The sequence below is a fragment of the Mandrillus leucophaeus genome, unplaced genomic scaffold, assembly GCF_000951045.1.
Source record: "Mandrillus leucophaeus isolate KB7577 unplaced genomic scaffold, Mleu.le_1.0 Scaffold678, whole genome shotgun sequence".
Taxonomy (NCBI): Eukaryota; Metazoa; Chordata; class Mammalia; order Primates; family Cercopithecidae; genus Mandrillus; species Mandrillus leucophaeus.
The window spans coordinates 1,203,310-1,223,739 of NW_012107341.1; the positions used below are offsets into that span (position 1 = coordinate 1,203,310).

Genomic DNA, 20,430 nt, shown 5'->3' on the forward strand with positions numbered 1-20,430 from the left:
GTCCTAGATTTAAGTCCTTAATTCATCTTGAGTTGATTTTTATATAAGGTGAGAGATGAGGATCCAGTATCATTCTTCTGCATGTGACTTTCCAATTATCCCAGCACCATTTAGGCGAAGATTTCGTGACCAAGAACCCAAAAGCAAATGCAACAAAAACAATGACAAAAATGCCAGACTTAATTAAACTAAAGAGCTTTTGCACAGCAAAAGGAACAGTCAGCAGAGTAAACAGATAACCACAGAATGGGAGAAAACCTTTACAATCTATACATCTGACAAAGGACTAATATCTAGAATCTATATCTAGAATCTACAAGGAACTCAAACAAATTAGCAAGAAAAAACTCCCAACAACCCCATCAAAAAGTGGGCTAAAGACGTGAGTAGGCAATTCTCAAAAGAAGTTATACAAATGGCCAAAAAACATGAAAAAATGCTCAACATCACTAGTTATCAGAGAAATGCAAATCAAAACCACAGTGTGATACCACCTTACTCTTGCAGGAATGGCCATAAACAAAAAATAAAAATTAATAGATGTTGGTGTGGATGTGGTGAAAAGGGAACACTTCTGCACTGCTGGTGGGAATGTAAACTAGTACAACCGTTGCGGAAAATTGTGGAAATTCCCTAAAGAACTCCACATTGGAACTCCCGAATGTAGAACTACCATTGGATCCAGCAGTCCAACTACTGGGTGTCTACTTGGAGGAAAAGAAGTCATTATATGAAAAAGATACTTGCACACACATTTTTATAGCAGCACAATTCACAATTGCAGAATCATGGAACCAGCCCAAATGCCCATCAGTTAATGAGTGGATAAAGAAACTGTGGTGTATGGTATATATATAAATTATGTGTGTGTGGGAGTATATATATACACACACATAAATATACGTGTGTGTATATAAATATGTGTATATATACGTATATGGAATACTACTCAACTATAAAAAAGGAATGAATTAATGGCACTTGCAGCAACCTGCATGGGGTTGGAGGCTATTATTATAAGTGAAGTAACTCAGGAATGGAAAAACAAAACATTACATGTTCTCATTTATCAGTGGGAGTTAAGCTATGAGGATGCAAAGGCATAAGAATGATACAATGGTCTTTGGGGACTCAGGGGTGGGAGAAACGGTGGGAAGGGGGTGAGGGATAAAAGGCTACAAATTGGGTTTAGTGTTATGTGATGGGTGCATCAAAATCTGAAAATCCTTACTAAAGAATTTATGGAACCAAATACCACCTGTTCCTCCAAAACTTATGGAAATTAAAAACAAAGAACTATAGTACAGTGTAGAATGAGTGTTATTAAAAAGGTGCTGGTGATGTACTGTGGCAGGTAAGAAGTGCTAAGGACAAACGAGGTTTGAAGGAGAACGGACTTGTGATTTGCGTCTTGAATTGTGGGAGATGTGAACTTCTAATAATGAAGAGAGTATTCTAAATGGAGTTAGAAAAAATCAGAGGTGAGATATAATATGGAGAAGCAGTAGGTAGATTAAATTTATCAGATCATTTGAGGGGGAATAGAGTTGGAAGAGTGATATCAACTGTTAGAGGAGATTGACTTATGGCTCTTCCCCTCAACCAATACCAAAGATACTGTAATACTATACTTGAATATTTTAGAATATCTAATGAGACAAATTGTTGATCATTTTTTTTTTGATAGTTGGACACTTGGTTCGATTACCAAGAGGTTTTCGCTTGACCAAAGATTCAGTGAAAATAGTGGGATCGACACATTTTCCAGGTATTCATGAATATATTTTCACTAATTTTTAAATAAATTATTAGCATTTGTTTAAATTTTATCAGTCTTGTCCAAAAGGCTAATGTTCTTCAGTTATCCTAGTCTCCTAAGGCCCTTTTCTTTCTAGAGAAGTGGATTAAAGTTGTTTGCATATGGTTAGACTCATCCAGTTCTAATAATGTAAGCTATAACTGCATAAGTGTACAAAGAATAATTATTTCTAAAAGTTATGTAAAGTTGCCTGTAGTGGATTTTTATTATATAATAATTAGCTATAATATTAAGTGTATGTAGTGCAAATATGGTAATACAAATCATACATATTTTGGATTCAAAGATTTGCAATAGTCACATGAAGTGTAGCAACTACAGCTTGTTTTGGTGTTTTTTAAGTTGTAGCAAATTCACATGCCATAAAATTCTTCCTTTAAAGTGCACAGTTCAGTTGTTTTTAGTATATTGACAAGATTGGACATATATTGACAACTGTTACCCCTATCTAATTTTACAACATTTTCATCACCCCAAAAAGAAAGACGTAATCCATTATGCAATCATTCTTCAGCCCTGGAAAGTACTTACCTACTTTCTGTCTCTATAGTTGCCTGTTCTGAAAATTTCATATAAATGGAGTCATACACTGTGTGCCCTTTTGTGTCTGTCTTTCACTTAGTGTAATGTTTTTGAGGTTCAGCCATGTTATAGAGTGCATAAATACTTCATTCCTTTTTAGGGTGAAATAATACTCACTTCTCTACCTAGCAGTACATATGGGACATATGGTAACTCTATGTTTAATATTTTGAGGAGCTGCCAAACTATTTTTTAAAGAGCCTAAGCTATTTTACTTTCACACCAGCAATGTATGAGGGTTCAAATTTTCCAATATCCTAAACATTGTTATTGTCCATCTTCTTTTTTTATAGCTATCGTAGTATGTGTAAACTGGTATCATTGTGGTTTTGATTTGCATTTCCCTAATGACTAATGATGTTGTAACTCTTCATGTGTTTTGTGGCTATATGGATACGTCATTTGCAGAATACCTATTCAAGTCCTTTGCCCATTTTTAAATTGGGTGGTTTTCTTTTTGTTGTTGAATTGTAGAGTTCTTTATATATTCTATATATTGGATATATGATTTGCAAATATTTTTCCCAGTCGGTGGATTGTGTTTTCACTTTCTTAATGTTTTCTTTGAAGCATATGTTTTAAACTTTGATAAAGAAGTCTAATTTCTATTTTTTATATGGTGCTGGTGCTTCAGGTATCATATCTAAGAAATTATTGCTTAATCAGTGGTTACAAAGTGTTATTCCTATATTTCTTTATAAGAATGTTGTAGTTTTAACTCTGACATTTAGGCCTCAGATCTATTTTGAGTCAATTTTTGTGTATGGTGCAAGGTAGAAGTCATACTCATTCTTTAGCACATGGCTATCCAGTTGTTTTATCACCATTTGTTGAAGAGATTATTCTTTTTCTTTTGAATTGGCTTGGCACTTGTATTGAAAAGCAATTGGCCCCAGATGTATGGGTTTATTTTTGGACTTTAAGTTCTATACAATTGATTTATATATCTATTCTTATGCTGATACTTTGCTATCTTGATTATTGTTGCTTATAATAAGTTTTGAAATCATTAAGTGTGAGTCCTTCAAATTTGTTCTTTTTAAGATTGCTTTGTCTTCTCTGGGTCCCTTGCAATTCCGTATTCTAGAATCAGCTTGTCAATTTCTGCAAAAAAGTCTATTGAGATTTTAACAGGGATTTCATTGAATCTGTAGATCAATTTTAGGAGTATTGTCACCTTAACAACATTAGGTCTTCTTATCTATGAAATTGGATAAGTGTCTTTCCATTATTTCAGTTTATTTAGATCTTTAGTTTCCCTGAATTATATTTTGTAGTTTTCAGTGTACAAGTGTTACATTTCTTCTGTTAAATTTACCCCTAAATATTTTATTATTTTCAATGCTATTGTAAATGAATGGTTTTATTCAGTTAGTTTTTGGATTGGTCATTGCTAGCGTGTAGAAACACAATTGATATTTTCATACTGATGCTATGTAAAACTGGTATCAGTTTTCACCATTAAGTATGATGTTAGCTGTGAGTTTTTTGTAGAGGCCCTTTATCAGGGTTACGGAGTTCCCTTCAATTCTTAGTTTGTTGAGTTCTTTTATTGTGAAAGGGGTTGAATTTTGCTAAATGCTTTTTCTCCATGTATAGCAACGATAATGTGTTTTTTATTCTTTATCCTGTTAATATGATGCATCACATTGATTTTCGTAGTTTGAATTTGCTTTGCATTCCTGGGATAAATTCCAGTTGATTATGATGTATAATCCTTTCTTACGTTGCTGGATTTGGTTGCTAGTGTTTTCAGGATTTTTATGGCTATGTTCAGAAGGAAGATTGGTCTGTAAATTTCTTGTGATGCCTTTGATTTTGGTTTTAAGGTAATACTGGCTTCATAGAACAAGTTGGTATGTAATTACCTCCTTTTCTGTCTTTTGGAAGAGTTTGTGAAGGATTGTTGTTAATTCTGTTAATTGTTTGGTAAAATTCACCAGTAATTTCATTTGGTGCTGAATTTTTCTTTGTGGGAGGTTTTCTGATTACCAGTTTAATCACTCATTTTAGGCCTATTCAGACTTTCTATTTCATTATGACTTTTTTATGAGAAACTATTAATCAAAAGTTACTTGTGTGGGATGAGTTGCTTCTCTCTTGCTACTTTCAAGATTATCTCCTTGTTTATGGGTTTTGACAGTTTGATTATGATGTGTCTGGGTATGGATTTCCTTTAAGTTTATCATAATTGGAGTTAATTGAATTCTTGGATATGTGGATTCATGTTTTCAATCAAATTTGGGATGTTTTGTCATATTAAAAAATTTCTTTTTCTCTCTCTCCCCTCTTTTGGGACTCTGACTATGCATACATTGATATGCTTAATGCTTTTTCAAAGGTCTCTTAAGTTACTGATGTTTATTCTTTTTTTTTTTCTTTTTCTCAGACTGGATAATCCCATGTTGATCTATCTTCAAGTTTGCTAATTCTTCTGCCTTCTCAATTTGCTATTGATTCCTTCTAGTTAATTTATCATTTCAGTTATTGTACTTTTAAATCTGCAGTTTATTAAAAATAATTTTTGTATCTTTATTGATATTTTCTATTTGGAGTACCATACATTCTTTATTACTTTAGACATGGTTTTCTTTGATCATATGTGAAATATCTAACTTAAAATCTTTATCCAGTAAGTCCAATATTTGGTCTTTCTCCAATAACTGGCCTTCCTTGGAGTCTGTTTCAGCGGGCTACTTTTTTTTATGCATATGGCCATATTTTCTTGGTTTTCTGCATGTCTCGTATTTTTAGTTGAAAACTTGACATTTACAATAATATAGCAACCCTGGAAATAAGATTCGTTCTACTTCCCAGAGTGTGATGTTGCTGCTGTTTGCTGATATCATGTATTTGTTCAGTGAGTTTCTGAACTAATTGTGTAAGTTTTGTATTCTTTATCACATAGCCGCTGAAATCTCTGCTTAATTAACTTAGTTAAGCTAATGATTGGACAGAGTTTTTATTAAACATCTTGAACCGGTTAGTCTCCTAGTCTTTGCTGAGGGTGTCTTTGTGCATGTTGTGACATACTTTTCAGATAGTTGGCAACTCTACCTTATCATTCACTTTATGCTGTGCAGAACCTCAATTTCAGCCAAAGGAGAGAACTTAAGGCCTCTTCATCTTTACTGAGTATACAGATTGTCCTAGGCATGTACACAGTCCTTTGCATGAATGTGTCCTGCTATTTTTTCAGGAATATTCAGAACAATTCAAAGTTCCTGTGGACATGACATTCCCCAACTTTTCCTGTTAAGGGTTTTGGTTAGCCTATTGTTTTCCCCAATTGTTGTTCACTATATCAGGCAGTTCACAAAGTTAAATGAGGGCCTCTAATTGTTTTTAATGAATTATTTTGGGGAAAAGGCTTTTTGCAGTAGGCGAAGTCCAAGTCAGGTCAAGTATGGACAGCCTTTAATGTGAGATCTTCCAGGATGTTGACTCACAGGTCGCATACTGATAGTACTCTGGGAAGGAGGCTTTGAAGGCATTCTAACCATGCCTGCCCCTTCCATTGGCTGCCAGGCCGCTGGTTCTCACTGGGATTGTAAACTGTTGGTTGTCATGGCTCCTTATTGCAGAGCTGGGAAAGGAGGCATGGAAATCAGGCACGTTAAAATGCTACAAGCTCACTGTTTCTACCAATTGTAATTAGTTCCTTAGGGATGCTGGAACAAAAGAACCATAGACAGGGTGGCTTAAACAACAGAAATTATTGTCTTACAGTTGTAGTGGCTAGAAATCAAAAATCAAAGTGTTGACAGAGTTGGTTTCTTCTGGAGACTTTGAAGAAAGAATCTGTTCCAGATATTTGTCTTTGGCTTTTAAATTGCCATCTTTTCCCTATCACTCTGTATCCTCTTCCCTCTGTATTTTGTTTCCAAATTTCCCCTTTTAATAAGGGGATCAGTCATATTGGATTTGGACCCAGCCTGATGACTTCATTTTAACCTGACTTCCTCAGTAAAGACTATTTCTAAATAAGTTTATATCCTGAAGTACTGGAGATTAGGACTTCAACATATTAATAAGAGAGGGAGGACACAATCATCCCATAAATCAGATCCAGTTGTTTTTCTTGAATAAATGTTTTCTGGATTGCTATATTTGATTAATTTTGAGTTTGAGTTCTGGAAATGTTTATTGTGATAGTTTCTACATTTTTCCTCATTACTTTTATGAAGGAGATAATTTTTGGAGTTCCTTATTCTGCCATTTTTATTGATCTCCCCAGTGACAACTTTTAAAGCTGAATTATAAAATGTTATCTGGGTAACTAATTTCCCTTTTATTTTCTTTTATCGTATAATATTAAATTTATTCTTAAAATAGATTACCATTCCAATTCACTAGGTAGTTCTTATATCTCTTGAGTAGATTATTATATGATATTTCATTGGTTTTGGCCCATAATATACTGACTGCATGATTTTTTGTGCCTTCCGTTTCTTCTTTCATGTAAGGTCTTGGCATCTGTCTGTGTTGGCCACTTTTCAGATTTGTGACCCTCTTTTTAACTCGTTCACCTTTCGCATATTCTTTTCAGGTCAGTTAGTTTTCCATTTTCATTAACTCATGTGTTAATTCACTGAGCCTTTATTTATATTTTGTTGCACTTTTAGTTTATTCTATTTTTTTTTAGTGTATATAATAAATGCCATTTTGTATTTTTTTTTTTGGTACCTGTTCAGAAGTTTTCTGGGACTGTATATTATCCAGGAGAAGAGGTTTTAGCATCATAGGACCTGAGCATTCTCAATCTCACTGACGTTGCTCTTCAAAAAGGCTGCACCAGTTCACACTTCCTTCAGTGGTACTTGAGGGGGTCCCATTTTCCCACATCCTTATCAGCACAAAATTTTACCCAACTTCTTCCATATTTGCTAAGCTGAAGATTATGTTGCCTCTGCCCATTCTTTTCTTTGTTGTTTTCAAAGGAGTTCTTTTTCATATTGTTTATATTCCAGTTATAAATACGTTATTAACTTTGTGGCAAATATCCTCTTCCTACTGTCAAATTTGTTAACTTTGCCTGTGTTATACAGGATCAAACAGAAATTGTTACCATTTAAGAAGTTGAGTTCAGTAGTTTTATATTTGTGCTTTTTGCTAAAATAATTTTCTATAACTGGTTCAGACAAAAAGGTATTATTTTCTTTAAATAATGACTTGCCTTCAGGAATTCAGTGTACCTGGAATTTATTTTTATATACAGTAAGAGGTATAAATATAAGTTTACTTTTGCATATATTTTGAGATAACTTTTAACTATAATTTATTGATAATCTATATTTTCTCCAGTGATTTTAGGTACCACGTCTACCACATATATATCAGTTATTTATACCAATGTGATTTTTTTCCCTAGACCCATTATTTGTTCCTACACCAGGCCTCTCTTTTTTAATTTAGTGTAAATGTTAATATATCTCAATAACTCTTATTGCTAGTCCCTCCTCTTTGCTTTTCTGTTATAGAATTGTTTCAGATATTTATGAAGCTTTAATCTTCCTAATGGATTTTAGAATCAGTATTGAAGAGCTTCTTAAATAATTTCTTCTGGGATTTTGCTTATGTGTTGATAAATACATTTGGGAATAAATTGACATCTTTAAAGTTATGTGTATACAATCATGATTATGGCATTGTGGTCTAATTTTATGTCTTTTGCTAGAGTCTAAAGATGTTCCCCATATAGGTCTGATTATAGAGGGACTTTTGTTTATTGTACTCTAAATATTATCTTCTTTCCTGCAAAATGGTTTAATGCATTATTGTTGATGTAGAGGAATATTATTTGTTTTTGTGTGTTGATCTTGCATTGGGAAACTCTTCTGGATTCATGTATATTTGCTGTGAAATAGGTACAGGGATTAGTGGGGGCGAGAGGAAGGGCACAGCCATGGTATGAGGTACTGTCAAGCCAAAGCACAAAGGATATACTTATGCTGAGTTTCCAAAGATGAGGAGGAACTTACACCAATAAAATTACAAAAGAATGATGCTGTGTGCTGCTATGGCATGATTAGGACAGAGGGTGTGAAAAGAGGTATACTGAGATATATGCAAAAGACAGATCATGGAGAGTGGTGCCAGTAAATCATGCTGAGGAGTGAAAATTTATGGGGTAAGCATTTATTAAAGAAGTTATTAAAGAAGGTAGGCAATCTATTAATGCAAGAATTTCATTAAAGTATTCAAAAACAAAAAAATCACCTCAATCAACGTAGAAAAAACATTTCTTAAAATTCAGTGCTGATTTATGTTTATGATAAAAACAAATAACCAAAAACAGAGGGGAACTTTCTTAACCTGTGGAAGGGTATGTACCTAAAAGTACATTCAATAAATATCATGCTTTATGGTAAAACTTTAGAGGAAGTCTCTTAAAAGTCAAAGAGAATTTTGATTCTCTTTATTTTACTGGATCACAAAAATCTTTGTATACAGTGTGTCAGTGAAGAGTTGCCACGCAGTGTCTAAAGGGTTGTTGGAACCTTTCCTAAAAGTTTGCTTATGAGTAAACTTAAAACAATGCAATCTTTACCGAGTTCCTTTTGTATTTTCTAAAGGATACTAGTTTTGCTTACTTATCAAGATTTAAATTTCAAAGCAAATGAAACAAAATGCTTTAATATTTAAAATCAATACAAGCATAAATTTGCAGACTTTTTAATCACTTTATCATTTTTATTCAGTACATCATGCTACATCATTGTGAATAATGCATTATTCTGCTAATCTAAACAATTTTAAAGCTCTAATCATGTTTGGTGTCTTTACAAAACAGATAAAGTGTAGATATAGTATTAATACTTTGTTATTGAAATAATATTCTGAGAATAAAACAGGTTAGTGTACATGAGCTCTGAGTGAAAAGTACTAACACATTATGCTCAGGTTGGGGATACATGTACACGCACATACATGCATACACATATATACATGCAAATACATAATATATTTTTAATGTTAATTACATAGAATGCAATGAAATTTAGTTTTTATCAGGTAATAGCAATAATTCAAAGTACTCTTATTATTGCATGTAACCCAAACTACAATAATGTACATTATAGAGAAAGAAAAGAACGTAAAATACTGTTGGAACATTTTAAATATTGTATTTTCAGTGAAAGTGTATGTCATGCTCCATCAAAAGAGTCCACATGTGTTATGTGTAACGCAACGACTGCGAAATGCTGAACTGATAGACCCATCATTCCAATGGCATGGGCCTAAAGGAAAAATTGTTTCAGGTAGGATTTTTTTTCAATTATTATAATTAAATAAATGTATCTGAGTTGTGTGCAACACAAAAAGAATGTTTGTATCTCATACATATTTATGTTATTTCCTCAATTCTTTTTTTTGCGATTTCCTTCTGGAGTTAGAGCTAGCAATGTAGATAATGTTCCCATTTTTACGTATTTTATTTTGATACAGAGACATACTCTAAGAATGAACTGTTTAGAGGGCTCTCAAAGCATCTATAATCCCCAAAAGGTACTTTTTTCACTTAGAAATTACTGTTTGTATGACTGATTTGATCAATATTTCCTCTAGTCACCTTTTTGTTTTTTAATCTTGAAATACAGATTTTACTTTTATTATAATTTTTTAATTGGATAAAAGCTGATTTTTAACACTGTAGTTTTAAAAAACTACAGTTAACTTAGCTGATTTTGTTTCTAGCCTTGCATAAAATATAGATTAATGGGTTTTCATTTTGAAGATCTGTTCAGTCATTTTTGTATACCCTCAGAGAAAATTTTTCTTTATTGCTCTATATACCATATTTTCTTTCCTTTCTTTTTAAAAATCTTATTGGTATTTTGAGATCGTGTCTGCGGATAAAAACTTACAGGCTTACTTTATTTTCTTGGATGAAAGAGAGCAATATATTTATACAAAGACTTGCGAAAGACGCGTAGGAAATAGTAATTTTTAAATATGTTTTAATTCATATTTATGTAGCTAAGAGATCTCAGCTGTATGTTTCTGTGATATTTATGTTGATTCTAAAATAGGTAATTTTAAAGAGTTAATCTCCTCTTTGGGTCAGTCTGTGTTTTTCTTAGGACGAATTATTCATCATTCATTTAGTGAGTGACTACTTGATGGAAGCTGCTGTGCTAGGTTTTATGGGGGATAGAAAGATCAGACATAACCTCTGCCTCACAACACTAGCAAAGTAGGAATGATTGTGCAGTTTGTTCATGAGATCAGCAGGACTCATTAACAGAAATTCTAATAGGTTTTGCAGCTTATGTAAGTCACAGAAGTGGTCCAGGTGTAAAAGCACCCAATACTGGAAATACAATCAGATTTTATTTTTGTTGCTCTCTAATAGTAGCACATAATGTAATAGAAACATGTGTATACTGAAACTCTGCAAGTTGAAAAATAGAAACATTTAAGCATTGAATTTTTCTATTGTCATTTGTTGCTCCTTTGATTTGGAAATTGAAATTTGAAATTTTTTTCTTCAAGGTGCCATGCCAGGTCTTGCAGTTTATATTGCAAATATAGTATGAAATTCAATTTATCCTTTAAGTAGGAGCAATATTTATTTTACTCACTTTTATAATAGAAAAGTAGGTATTCATAAATGTAGTTATTTCCAGGTAAAGATACAATCCTGTTACTACGTTGGTTTTTACCTTTATAAAAACTATTCTCAGGGAATTCTGGTATTTTAACTTTATGATTATATTATAGTTTTCAATACAGTATTTTATCATAGGTCACTGTCTACCAGTTGTAAAGCTTATTAAGAACACTATACTTTTTATTTCAGAAAGGACTGGAAAAGGTCTAATTTCTTAAAGTTTGAAGAATGGAGAAGCTTTTTGGACTGTAGTTTAAACTACACTGTACTTATCATTTTATGAATATCTCAAAGATAGTTTCCCTTAATTTGAGCCAAATAAATCATGTAATTATGTGATTACTTGTACATTCTTTTGGAGAAAATACTCAAGTTGTTTGGATGTGTTATGAAACATAGGGAGCAAATCTTAGATTTGATGTCTCTCTTTTTCTCTGTTTCTGTTCAGTATTGTTTATTTACAAAGGAATTGCCTTTATTGCAATAAGTTCTGTACCTCCCACTCTGACCCTAATACTATTCTGATGAATTAACTCTTTTTGGTGTGTGGACTTTCCTGCTTTTCTAAATATTCACACAAACATCTGTAAGTACTCACACATGTGTTCAGCTTTCCTACATCAAGCTATTAACAATCAGTTACCTTACATAGTTGCCATTTTTGTGTATGTGTGTGGTGAGAACATTTGAGATTTACTCTTACAAAATTTCAAGTATACAATACATTAATGTTAACTGTATTTGCCATTCTATACATTAGGTCTCCTGAACTTATTCATCTTATAACTCAAATTTTATACCCTTGGACCAAGAACCACATGTCCCCAACCCCCCAGTCCCTGGTAACCACCATTCTACCCTATATTTGTGGTAGGGTGGAGTGTGAGTCTGACTTTTATATGAGTATTAGTGTGACTTTTTTAGATTCCACATATAACTGAGGTCATGTATATATGTGTCTTTCAGTTTCTGCCTTATTTTACTTAGTATAGTTAATTTTATAAAAATAATAAACACATAAGATTACCATGTGTCAGATATTATTCTAACAATTTACACATATTAATTTTAACAATGACCTTTTGCAGTAATTACAGCCATTTTCTCCATTTTATAAATGGGAAAATAAAAACATTAAGAGAATAAGGTACTTTCCTAAAGTCAAATGTCTGAAGTCTTTTATCAGAGTTCATAGATATAATCTCAGTGAGATAGGAACACACCATTTTATGAATTTTGGTAGGTTGTATCTTTCAAGAAATTTGTCCAACATTGGATTTTTAAATGTGTTATATTTATATGCATAAAGTAGTTTGTAGTATATTGTGTTATCTCTTTATAGATAACAGATTTCTGGTTTTCAGAATCTATAGTGATGTGTCCTCATTCACTCCTGATGTTGGTTGTGTCTTCTCTCTCTCTCTCTCTTTTTTTTGTTCTCTCTTACTAGTGATGTTGAGCATATTTTCATATGCTTGTTGTCCACATGTTTGACTTCTTTTGAGAAGTGTCTGTTCATGTCTTTTGCCCATTTTTTAGTGGAGTTGCTTGATTTTTGTTTGTTTTGTTAAGTTCCTTATGGATTCTGGTTATTAGACTTCATGGGAGGCATAGTTTGCAAACAGTTTCTCCCATTCTGTAGGTTGTCTGTTTACTTTGTTGATAGTTTCTTTTAATATGCAGAGCTCCATAGTTTAATTAGGTCCCACTTGTCTGTTTTTGTTTGTCTTGCAATTGCTTTTGGAGTCTTGTTCATGAAATCTTTGCCAGTGCCTGTGTTCAGAGTGGTGTTTCCTAGATTTTCTTTTAGTATTTTTATAGTTTTAGGTCTTATACTTAAGTCTTTTAAAAATTTTTCTTAAGAATATTTTAAAATTAAAAAAAAATTTTTTTTGGATACCTAGTAGGTGTATATATATATATGGGGTGGATAAGATGTTTTGATGCAGGCAGTCAGTGTGAAGTAAGCACATCATGGAGAATGGAGTATCCATCCCCTAAAGCACTTATTCCTTAGGTTATGAATATTTCAATTACATTCTTTATTTTAATATATACAATTAAGTTATTATTGACTATAGTCATCCTGTTGTACTATCAAATAGTAGGTCTTATTCATTTTTTCTATTTTTTTTGGTACCGATTAATCATCCCTACCTCCCCACAAAACTCCCCACTACACTTCTCAGCCTTTGGTGACCATCCTTCGACTTTCTATGTCCACGAGTTCAGTTGATTTGAATTTTAGATCCTACAGACAAGTGAGGACATGCAATGTTTATCTTCCTATGACTGCTTATTTCACTTAACATAATGATCTCCAGTTCCATCCATGTTGCTGCAAATGTCTGGATCTCATTCTTTTTTATGGCTGAACAATACTCCATTGTGTATATGTACCACATTTTCTTTATCCATTCATCTGCTGATGGACACATAGTTTGCTTCTAAATCTTAGCTATTGTAGGCAGTGCTGCAACAAAGAAGAATGCAGATATCTCTTCAATATACTAATTTCCTTTCTTGTAGGTATATACCAAGAAGTAGGATTGCTGGATCATATGTTAGCTCTGTTTTTAGTTTTTTGAGAAACCTCCAAACTGTTCACCATAATGGTTGTACTAATTTACCTTTCCACCAACAGTGTACAAGGGTTCCCCTTTGTCCACATCTTCACCAGCATTTGTTATTGCCTGTGTTGTGGATATAAACCATTTTAACTGGTGAGATGATACCTGTTGTAGTTTTGATTTGCATTTCTCTGATGATTAGTGATGTTGAGCACCATTTCATAGGCCTGTTTCCATTTGAATGTCTTCTTTTGAGAAATGTCTATTAACATCTTTTACCTATAGTTGTTTGAACTGCTTATATATTCTGGTTATTAATCCCTTGTCAAAGGGGGTAGTTTGCATATATTTTCTCCCATTTTGTGGATTGTCTCTCCATTTCATTGATTGTATCCTTTGCTATGCAAAACCTTGTTAACTTGATGCAATCCCATTTGTCTATATTTTCTTTGGTTGCCTGTGCTTGTGGGGTATTGCTCAAGAAGTCTTTTCCCAGACCAGTGTCCTGGAGATTTTCCCCAATGTTTATAATAGTTTCAGAGTTTGAGGTATTAGATTTAACTCTTTAATCTATTTTGATTTGATCTTTGTATATGGCAAGAGATAGGGATCTGGTTTCATTCTTCTGCATATGGATATCCAGTTTTCCCAGAACCACTTATTGAAGAGACTGTCTTTTCTCTAGTGTATGTTCTTGGCACCTTTGTCAAAAATGAATTCACTGTAGGTGTGTGGATTTGTTTTTGGGTTCTCCATTTTATTTCATTGGTCTATGTGTCTGTTTTTATGCCAGTACCATGTTGTTTTGGTTAGTATAGCTCTGTAGTATAATTCGAAGTCAGATAATGCGATTCCTCCACCTTTGTTCCTTTTGCTCAGGATAGCTTTGGTTATTCCTGGGTCTTTTGTGGTTCCATATAATTTTTACGGTTGTTTTTTTCTATTTCTGTGAAGAATGTCATTGGTATTTTGATAGGGATTGCATTGAATCTCCAGATTGCTTTGGATAGTTTGGACATTATAAAAATATTGATTCTTTCAATTCATGAACACAGATTTTTTTTTTTTTTTTCATTTTTTGGTGTCCTCTTCAGTTTCCTTCATCAGGTGTTTTATAGTTGTCATTATAGATATCTTTCACTTTTTTGGTTAAGTTAGTTCCTAGATGTTTAATTTTATGTGTGACTGTTGTAAATGGGATTACTTTTTTATTTCTTTTTCACATCGTTCACTGTTGGTATATAGAAATACTACTGATTTTTGTATGCTGATCCTGAAATTTTACTTGTTTATTGGTTATAGTTTTTTCATGAAGTCTTTAGGTTTTTCCAAATGTAAGATCACATCATCAGCAAACAAAGATAACTTGACTTCTTTCTTTCCAATTTGGATGTCTTTGTATCTATCTTGTCTGATTGCTCTAGCCAGGACTTCCAGCACTATGTTGAGTAATGGTGGTGAGTGGGCATCCTTGTGTTCCAGATCTTAGAGGAAAGGCTTTCAGTTTTTCTCCATTCAGTATGATAGTGGCTGTGATCTGTTGTATAAGGCTTTTATCATTTTGAGGTATGTTCCTTCTATACTCAGTTTTTTTGGGGTTCTTATCATTAAGGGATGTTGAATTTTATCAAATGCTTTTTCAGCATCAATTTTGAAGTTTAATCAAAACATGATCATTCATGTTTTTATTCTTCATGCTGTTGATATATCACGCTGATTGATTTGGTATATTGGAACCATCCTTGCATCCCAGGAATAAGTCCTACTTGGTGATGATAAATGATCTTTCTAACCTTTTGTTGAATTCAGTTTGCTAGTGTTTTGTTGAGGATTTTTGCATCAACATTCCTCAGAGATACTGACTTGTAGTTTTCTTTTTATGATGTGTTTCTGTCTGGTTTTAGTATAAGGGTAATACTGGCCTTATGAGTTTGGAAATATTCCCTCTTCTTCTATTTCTCAGAATTGTTGGGAGTAGGATTGGTATTATTTCTTCTTCAAATGTTGTTTGGTATAATTCAGCAGTGAAGCCATTGAGTCCTGGGCTTTTCTTTACTGGGAGAGTTTTAAGGCTTCAATCTTGTTACTTGTTACTGGTCTGTTCAGCTTTTGGATTTCTTCCTGATTCAATCTTGGTAGGTTGTATGTATCTAGGAATTTGTCCATTTCTTCTAGATTTTCCAATTTATTGGCATACAGTTGCTCATAGTAAACACTAGCGATCCTTTGAATTTCTGCAGTATCAGTCATAATGTCTCCTTTTTCATTTATGACTTTATTTGGATCTTCTCTCTTTCTTAGTCTGGCTAAAGGTTTTTCAATTTTGTTTAACTCTTCAAAATACCAACTTTTTGTTTTATTGATCTTTTGTATTTTTTATCATTTCAAATTCATTCATTTCTCCTCTGATCTTTATTATTTCTTCTACTAATTTTGGGTTTGGTTTGCTCTTGCTTTTCTAGTTCTGCAAGATGCAATGTTAGATTCTTTGAAATTTTTCCCCTTTGTTCAATGTAGGCACTTATAGCTATAAATTTCTATCTTAGTACTGCTTTTGCTGTATCCCATAGGTTTTGGTGTGTTGTGTTTCCATTAACATTTATTTCATGAAAATTTTCAATTTCATTCTTAATTTCTTTAATGATCCACTGATCGTTCAGGAGCATATTGTTTAATTTCTATGTATTTGTATAGTTTCTAAAATTCCTCTTATTATTTATTTCTAGTTTTATTCCATTGTGGTCAGAGAAGATGCTTAATATTATTTCAGTTTTTTAAAAATGTTTTAAGAGTTGTTTTGTTACCTAACATATGATCTATCCTTGAGAATGAATCTCTATACTGAGGAAAAGAATGTGTATTCTGCAGCTCTTGGATGAAATGATCTATAAATGTCTACTGGATGCATTTGTTCTGTAGTACAGATTGAGTCTGATGTTTCCTTGTTGATCTTGCTGTCTGGAAGCTCTGTCTAATGCTGAAAGTGGGGTATTGAAGTCTCCCGCTGTTATTGTATTGAGGCTCTCTCTCTCTTTAGCTCTAATAATATTTTCTTTATATATCTGAGTGCTCCCATGTTGGGTATATACATATTTACAATTGTCATATTCTCTTTCTGAATTGACCCCTTTATTATTATATAGTGACCATTTTTTTCTCTGATAGTTTTTGTCTTGAAACCTATTTTGTCTGATATAAGTGTAGCGATTGCCGCTCTTCTTTGTTCTCCATTGGCATGAAGTATCTTTTTATACCCCTTTATTTTCAGCCTATGTGCATCTTTATAGGTGAAGTGTGTTTCTTTTAGGCAGTAGATCAGAGGGTCTTGTTTTTTCATCTACTCAGTCTATTTTTTTTAATTAGAGAATTTAGTCAATTTACACGTAATGTTATTATTTATAAGTAAGGACTTACTCCTGCCATTTTATTATTTATTTTCTGGTTTCCTCTTCCTTCTTTCCTTTCTGTCTTCCTGTAGTGAAGGTGATTTTCTCTGGGGATATGATTTAGTTTCTTGCTTTTTATTTTTTGTGTATCCATTGTATGCTTTTTGGTTTTAGGTTACCATGAGGCTTGCAATTGCTATCTTGTAATCCAATATTTTTACATGATAAAAACTTAACATTGTTTGCTTAAACAAAAAGCAAACTAATAAAAACTCTATGCCTTAATCTCCCTGCTTTTCAACTTTTGTTTTTTCTATTTATATCTTATTGTATTGACCGTGTCTTGAAACATTGCTGTAGTTATTGTTTTTGATTGGTTCATCAAAGACTAGTTTACACATCACAGTTACAGTGTTACAATATTCTGTGTTTTTCTATGTATTATTACCGTAATAATTATGTATTTTGTACCTTCTGGTGATTATTTATTACTCATTAATGTTCTTTTCTTTCTAACTGAAGTACTCCCTTTAGCGTATTTTGTATGAAAGTTCAGGTATTGGTGAAATCCCTCAGTTTTTGTGTGTCTGGGAAAGTCTTTATTTCTCCTTCATGTTTGAAGGATATTTTTGCCAGATATACTATTCCACGATAAATTTTATTTTTCCTTCAGCACTTTAAATATGTCATGCCACTCTCTCCTGGCCTGTAAGGTTTCCACTGAAAAGTCTGCTGCCAGATGTGTTGGAACTCCATTGTATGTTATTTGTTTTGTCTTTCTTCTTTTTGGATCCATTCATTAACCTTTACCTTAGGGAGTTTGATTATTAAATGCCTTGAGGTAGTCTACATTAGGTTAAATCTGCTTGGTGTTCCATAACCGTCTTGTACTTGGATATTATGACTTTGTCTAGATTTGGAAGATTCTCTGTTATCCTTTTGAATAAACTTCCTACCCTTATCTTTTTCTCTATCTCCTCATTAAGGTCAATAACTGTTAGATTTGTTGTTTTGAGACTGTTTTCTAGATCTTGTAGGAATGCTTCATTGTTTTTTACTCCTTTTTCTTTTGTCTCCTTTGTGTATTTTTAAGTAGTGTGTTTTTAAGCTCACTAATTCTTTCTTCTGCTTGATTCATTCTGCTGTTAAAGGACTCCGATGCATTCTTCAGCATGCCATTGCATTTTTCAGCTCCGGGGTTTCTGCTTGGTTCTTTTAATTTCAGTTTCTTTGTTAAATATATCTAATTCTGAATTCCTTCTCTGTGCTATCTTGAATTTCTTTGAGTTTCTTCAACATAGCTATTTTAAATTGCCTTTCTGAAAGGTCACATATCTCTGTTTTTCCAGAATTGGTCCTTGGTATTTAGTTTATTTGTTGAGGTCATGTTTTCCTGAATGGTGTTGATACTAGTAGATGTTCTTTGGTGTCTGGCCATTGAAGAGCTAAGTATTCACTGTAGTCTTCACTGTCTGCACTTATTTGTAGCCATTCTTCTTGGAAAGGCTTTTCAGTATTTGAAAGGACTTGGGTGTTGTGATCTAAGTTGTATCTGTTTTAGGAGGCGCCATTCTTCTTGGAAAGGCTTTTCAGATATTTGAAAGGACTTGGGTGTTGTGATCTAAATTGTATCTGTTTTAGGAAGCACCTCAAGCCCAGTAATGCTTTGGTTCTTGCAGATTCATAGAGGTATTACCTTGATGGTCTTGGACAAGATCCAGGAAAATTCTCTGGATTACCAGGCAGAGATTCTTGTTTTCTTCCCTTACTTTTTCCCAAAACATACAGAGTCTCTGTCTCTGTTTTGAGCCACCTAAAGTTGGAGGTGGAGTGACAATAGCACCCCTGTGGCTACCACCACTGTGATAGAAATAAAGACTTTCCCAGTGACTACACTGGGTCAGACCTGAAGCCAGGCCTGCTATAACCACTCCGTGGCTCCTGCCTATGTTTGCTCAAGGCCCTGGGGCTCTCCGATCAGCAGGAAGTAAAGCCAGCCAGGCGTTTGTCCTTCCCTTCAGTGCTGCAAGGTCCCTCAATCCCTGGGTGGGTTCAGAAGTGCTGTCTGGGATTCAGGGACTAGAGTAGAAAACCTGAGAAGTCTGCCTGGTTGTGTATTATATTGCAGCTGAGCTGGCAATCAAAGCAAAAGACACACTCCTTCCCATTCTACCCCACCACTCTTTCCAAAGGGAGAGGAGCCTCACCTGATAGCCACCACCACCACAGGCCAGTAGAATTATTGCCAGCTACCACCAATGTTCCCTTAAGGCCCATGCTTCCTGGCCTGGGACTTATGCTTCAGGGCAGTGGACTCTCCTCTGGCCCCAGGGCAGGTTCAGAAATGCCATCCAAACATCAAATCCTGTTCACTGGGGACCCTGAGAGTCCACTTGTTGCTCTCCCGCTCTGTGTCCATGCTGGTACTTAAGGTGTAAGACAAAGTACCCTTTAGTTTTCCTTCTGCATTTCTCAAGCAGAAGGAGTTTTTCCCCATAGCCACCACAGCTGGTCATATGCTGAGTCTCACCTGAAGTGAGCAAGTCTCAGAGGCCTACCCAAGGCCCTTGAAGTTGTACCTGGGTATCGCTGCTGGTTATTCAGGGCCCAAGGGCTCTTCAGTTAGCAGATGATGAATGCTGCCAGGACTGGGTCTTTTTCTTTAAGGCAACAGATTCCCTTCTGGCCCAGGGTGTGTCTAGAAATGTCTTCTTGGAATTAGGGCCTGGAATGGGGACATAACAACTCTGACCAGTGCTCTATCCTACTCTGCCTGGGCTGGTAGCTTAGATGCAAGACAGCATCCTCCCCACTCTTTCCTCTCCTCTCGTCAGGTGGAAAGAAGGGGTGCCTTTTGGGGCTGCAAGCTGTGGAGCCTATGGTTAGAGGAGGGGTGATGCTAGCCCTCCCTTGGCTTCCCCAGCTGGTGTCTCAAGATGTTGTGTGCTCCCTCAGTTCACTGTCTTTGAGCCTACTTCAGCACCAGGACTCACCTAGGTTTTGCAGCCCTATGACCTAGATTGCCTTTCAAGTTTACTTGGAGAGTAAACAGAGTGCTGTAGACCTTGATGGCAAGGTTTGTAGGCACTCAAGTTCATATTGCTGGGATTGATGATTCTCTTCTGGTTTGGGCTGGTTTAAATGCTCACTCCATGGGCAGGTGTCAGCTGAATTTGGTCTGCTTTTCCTTTCTGCTCTAACAGGACAGCTCTGAGCTCAATACCTCACAATTGCTGTGCTCTCCCTCCCCTAGTACTCACAGACACTAATTGCACCAGGCTACCACTGTGGGGTATGGGGGTGGTAGTGGGGGAGGGGTGGCATTGGTGATTTTTGGATTTTTAAAAAGTCTTTTCAGTGCCTCTTTTAGTGATATTAGAACAGGAATTAAAAGAAATTAAAAACTATATATTCAGAAACTTAGTTGTATGTAAGAAAACCCTGTTCCCCCTGAGGAAA

The 20,430-nt window shown here is 34.4% G+C and overlaps 1 protein-coding gene across 2 annotated transcripts in view; it reads left to right on the top strand.

Moving 5' to 3' along the window:
• Positions 1-20,430, top strand: part of ZPBP (zona pellucida binding protein) — a 148,015-nt gene that overhangs the window by 2,071 nt on the left and 125,514 nt on the right. For both annotated transcript variants that reach the window (XM_012002122.1, XM_012002123.1), the window contains exons 2-3: positions 1,688-1,768; positions 9,538-9,663. In XM_012002122.1, the coding sequence (XP_011857512.1) occupies positions 1,688-1,768; positions 9,538-9,663 (207 nt within the window). The remainder of the gene's footprint in view (positions 1-1,687; positions 1,769-9,537; positions 9,664-20,430) is intronic.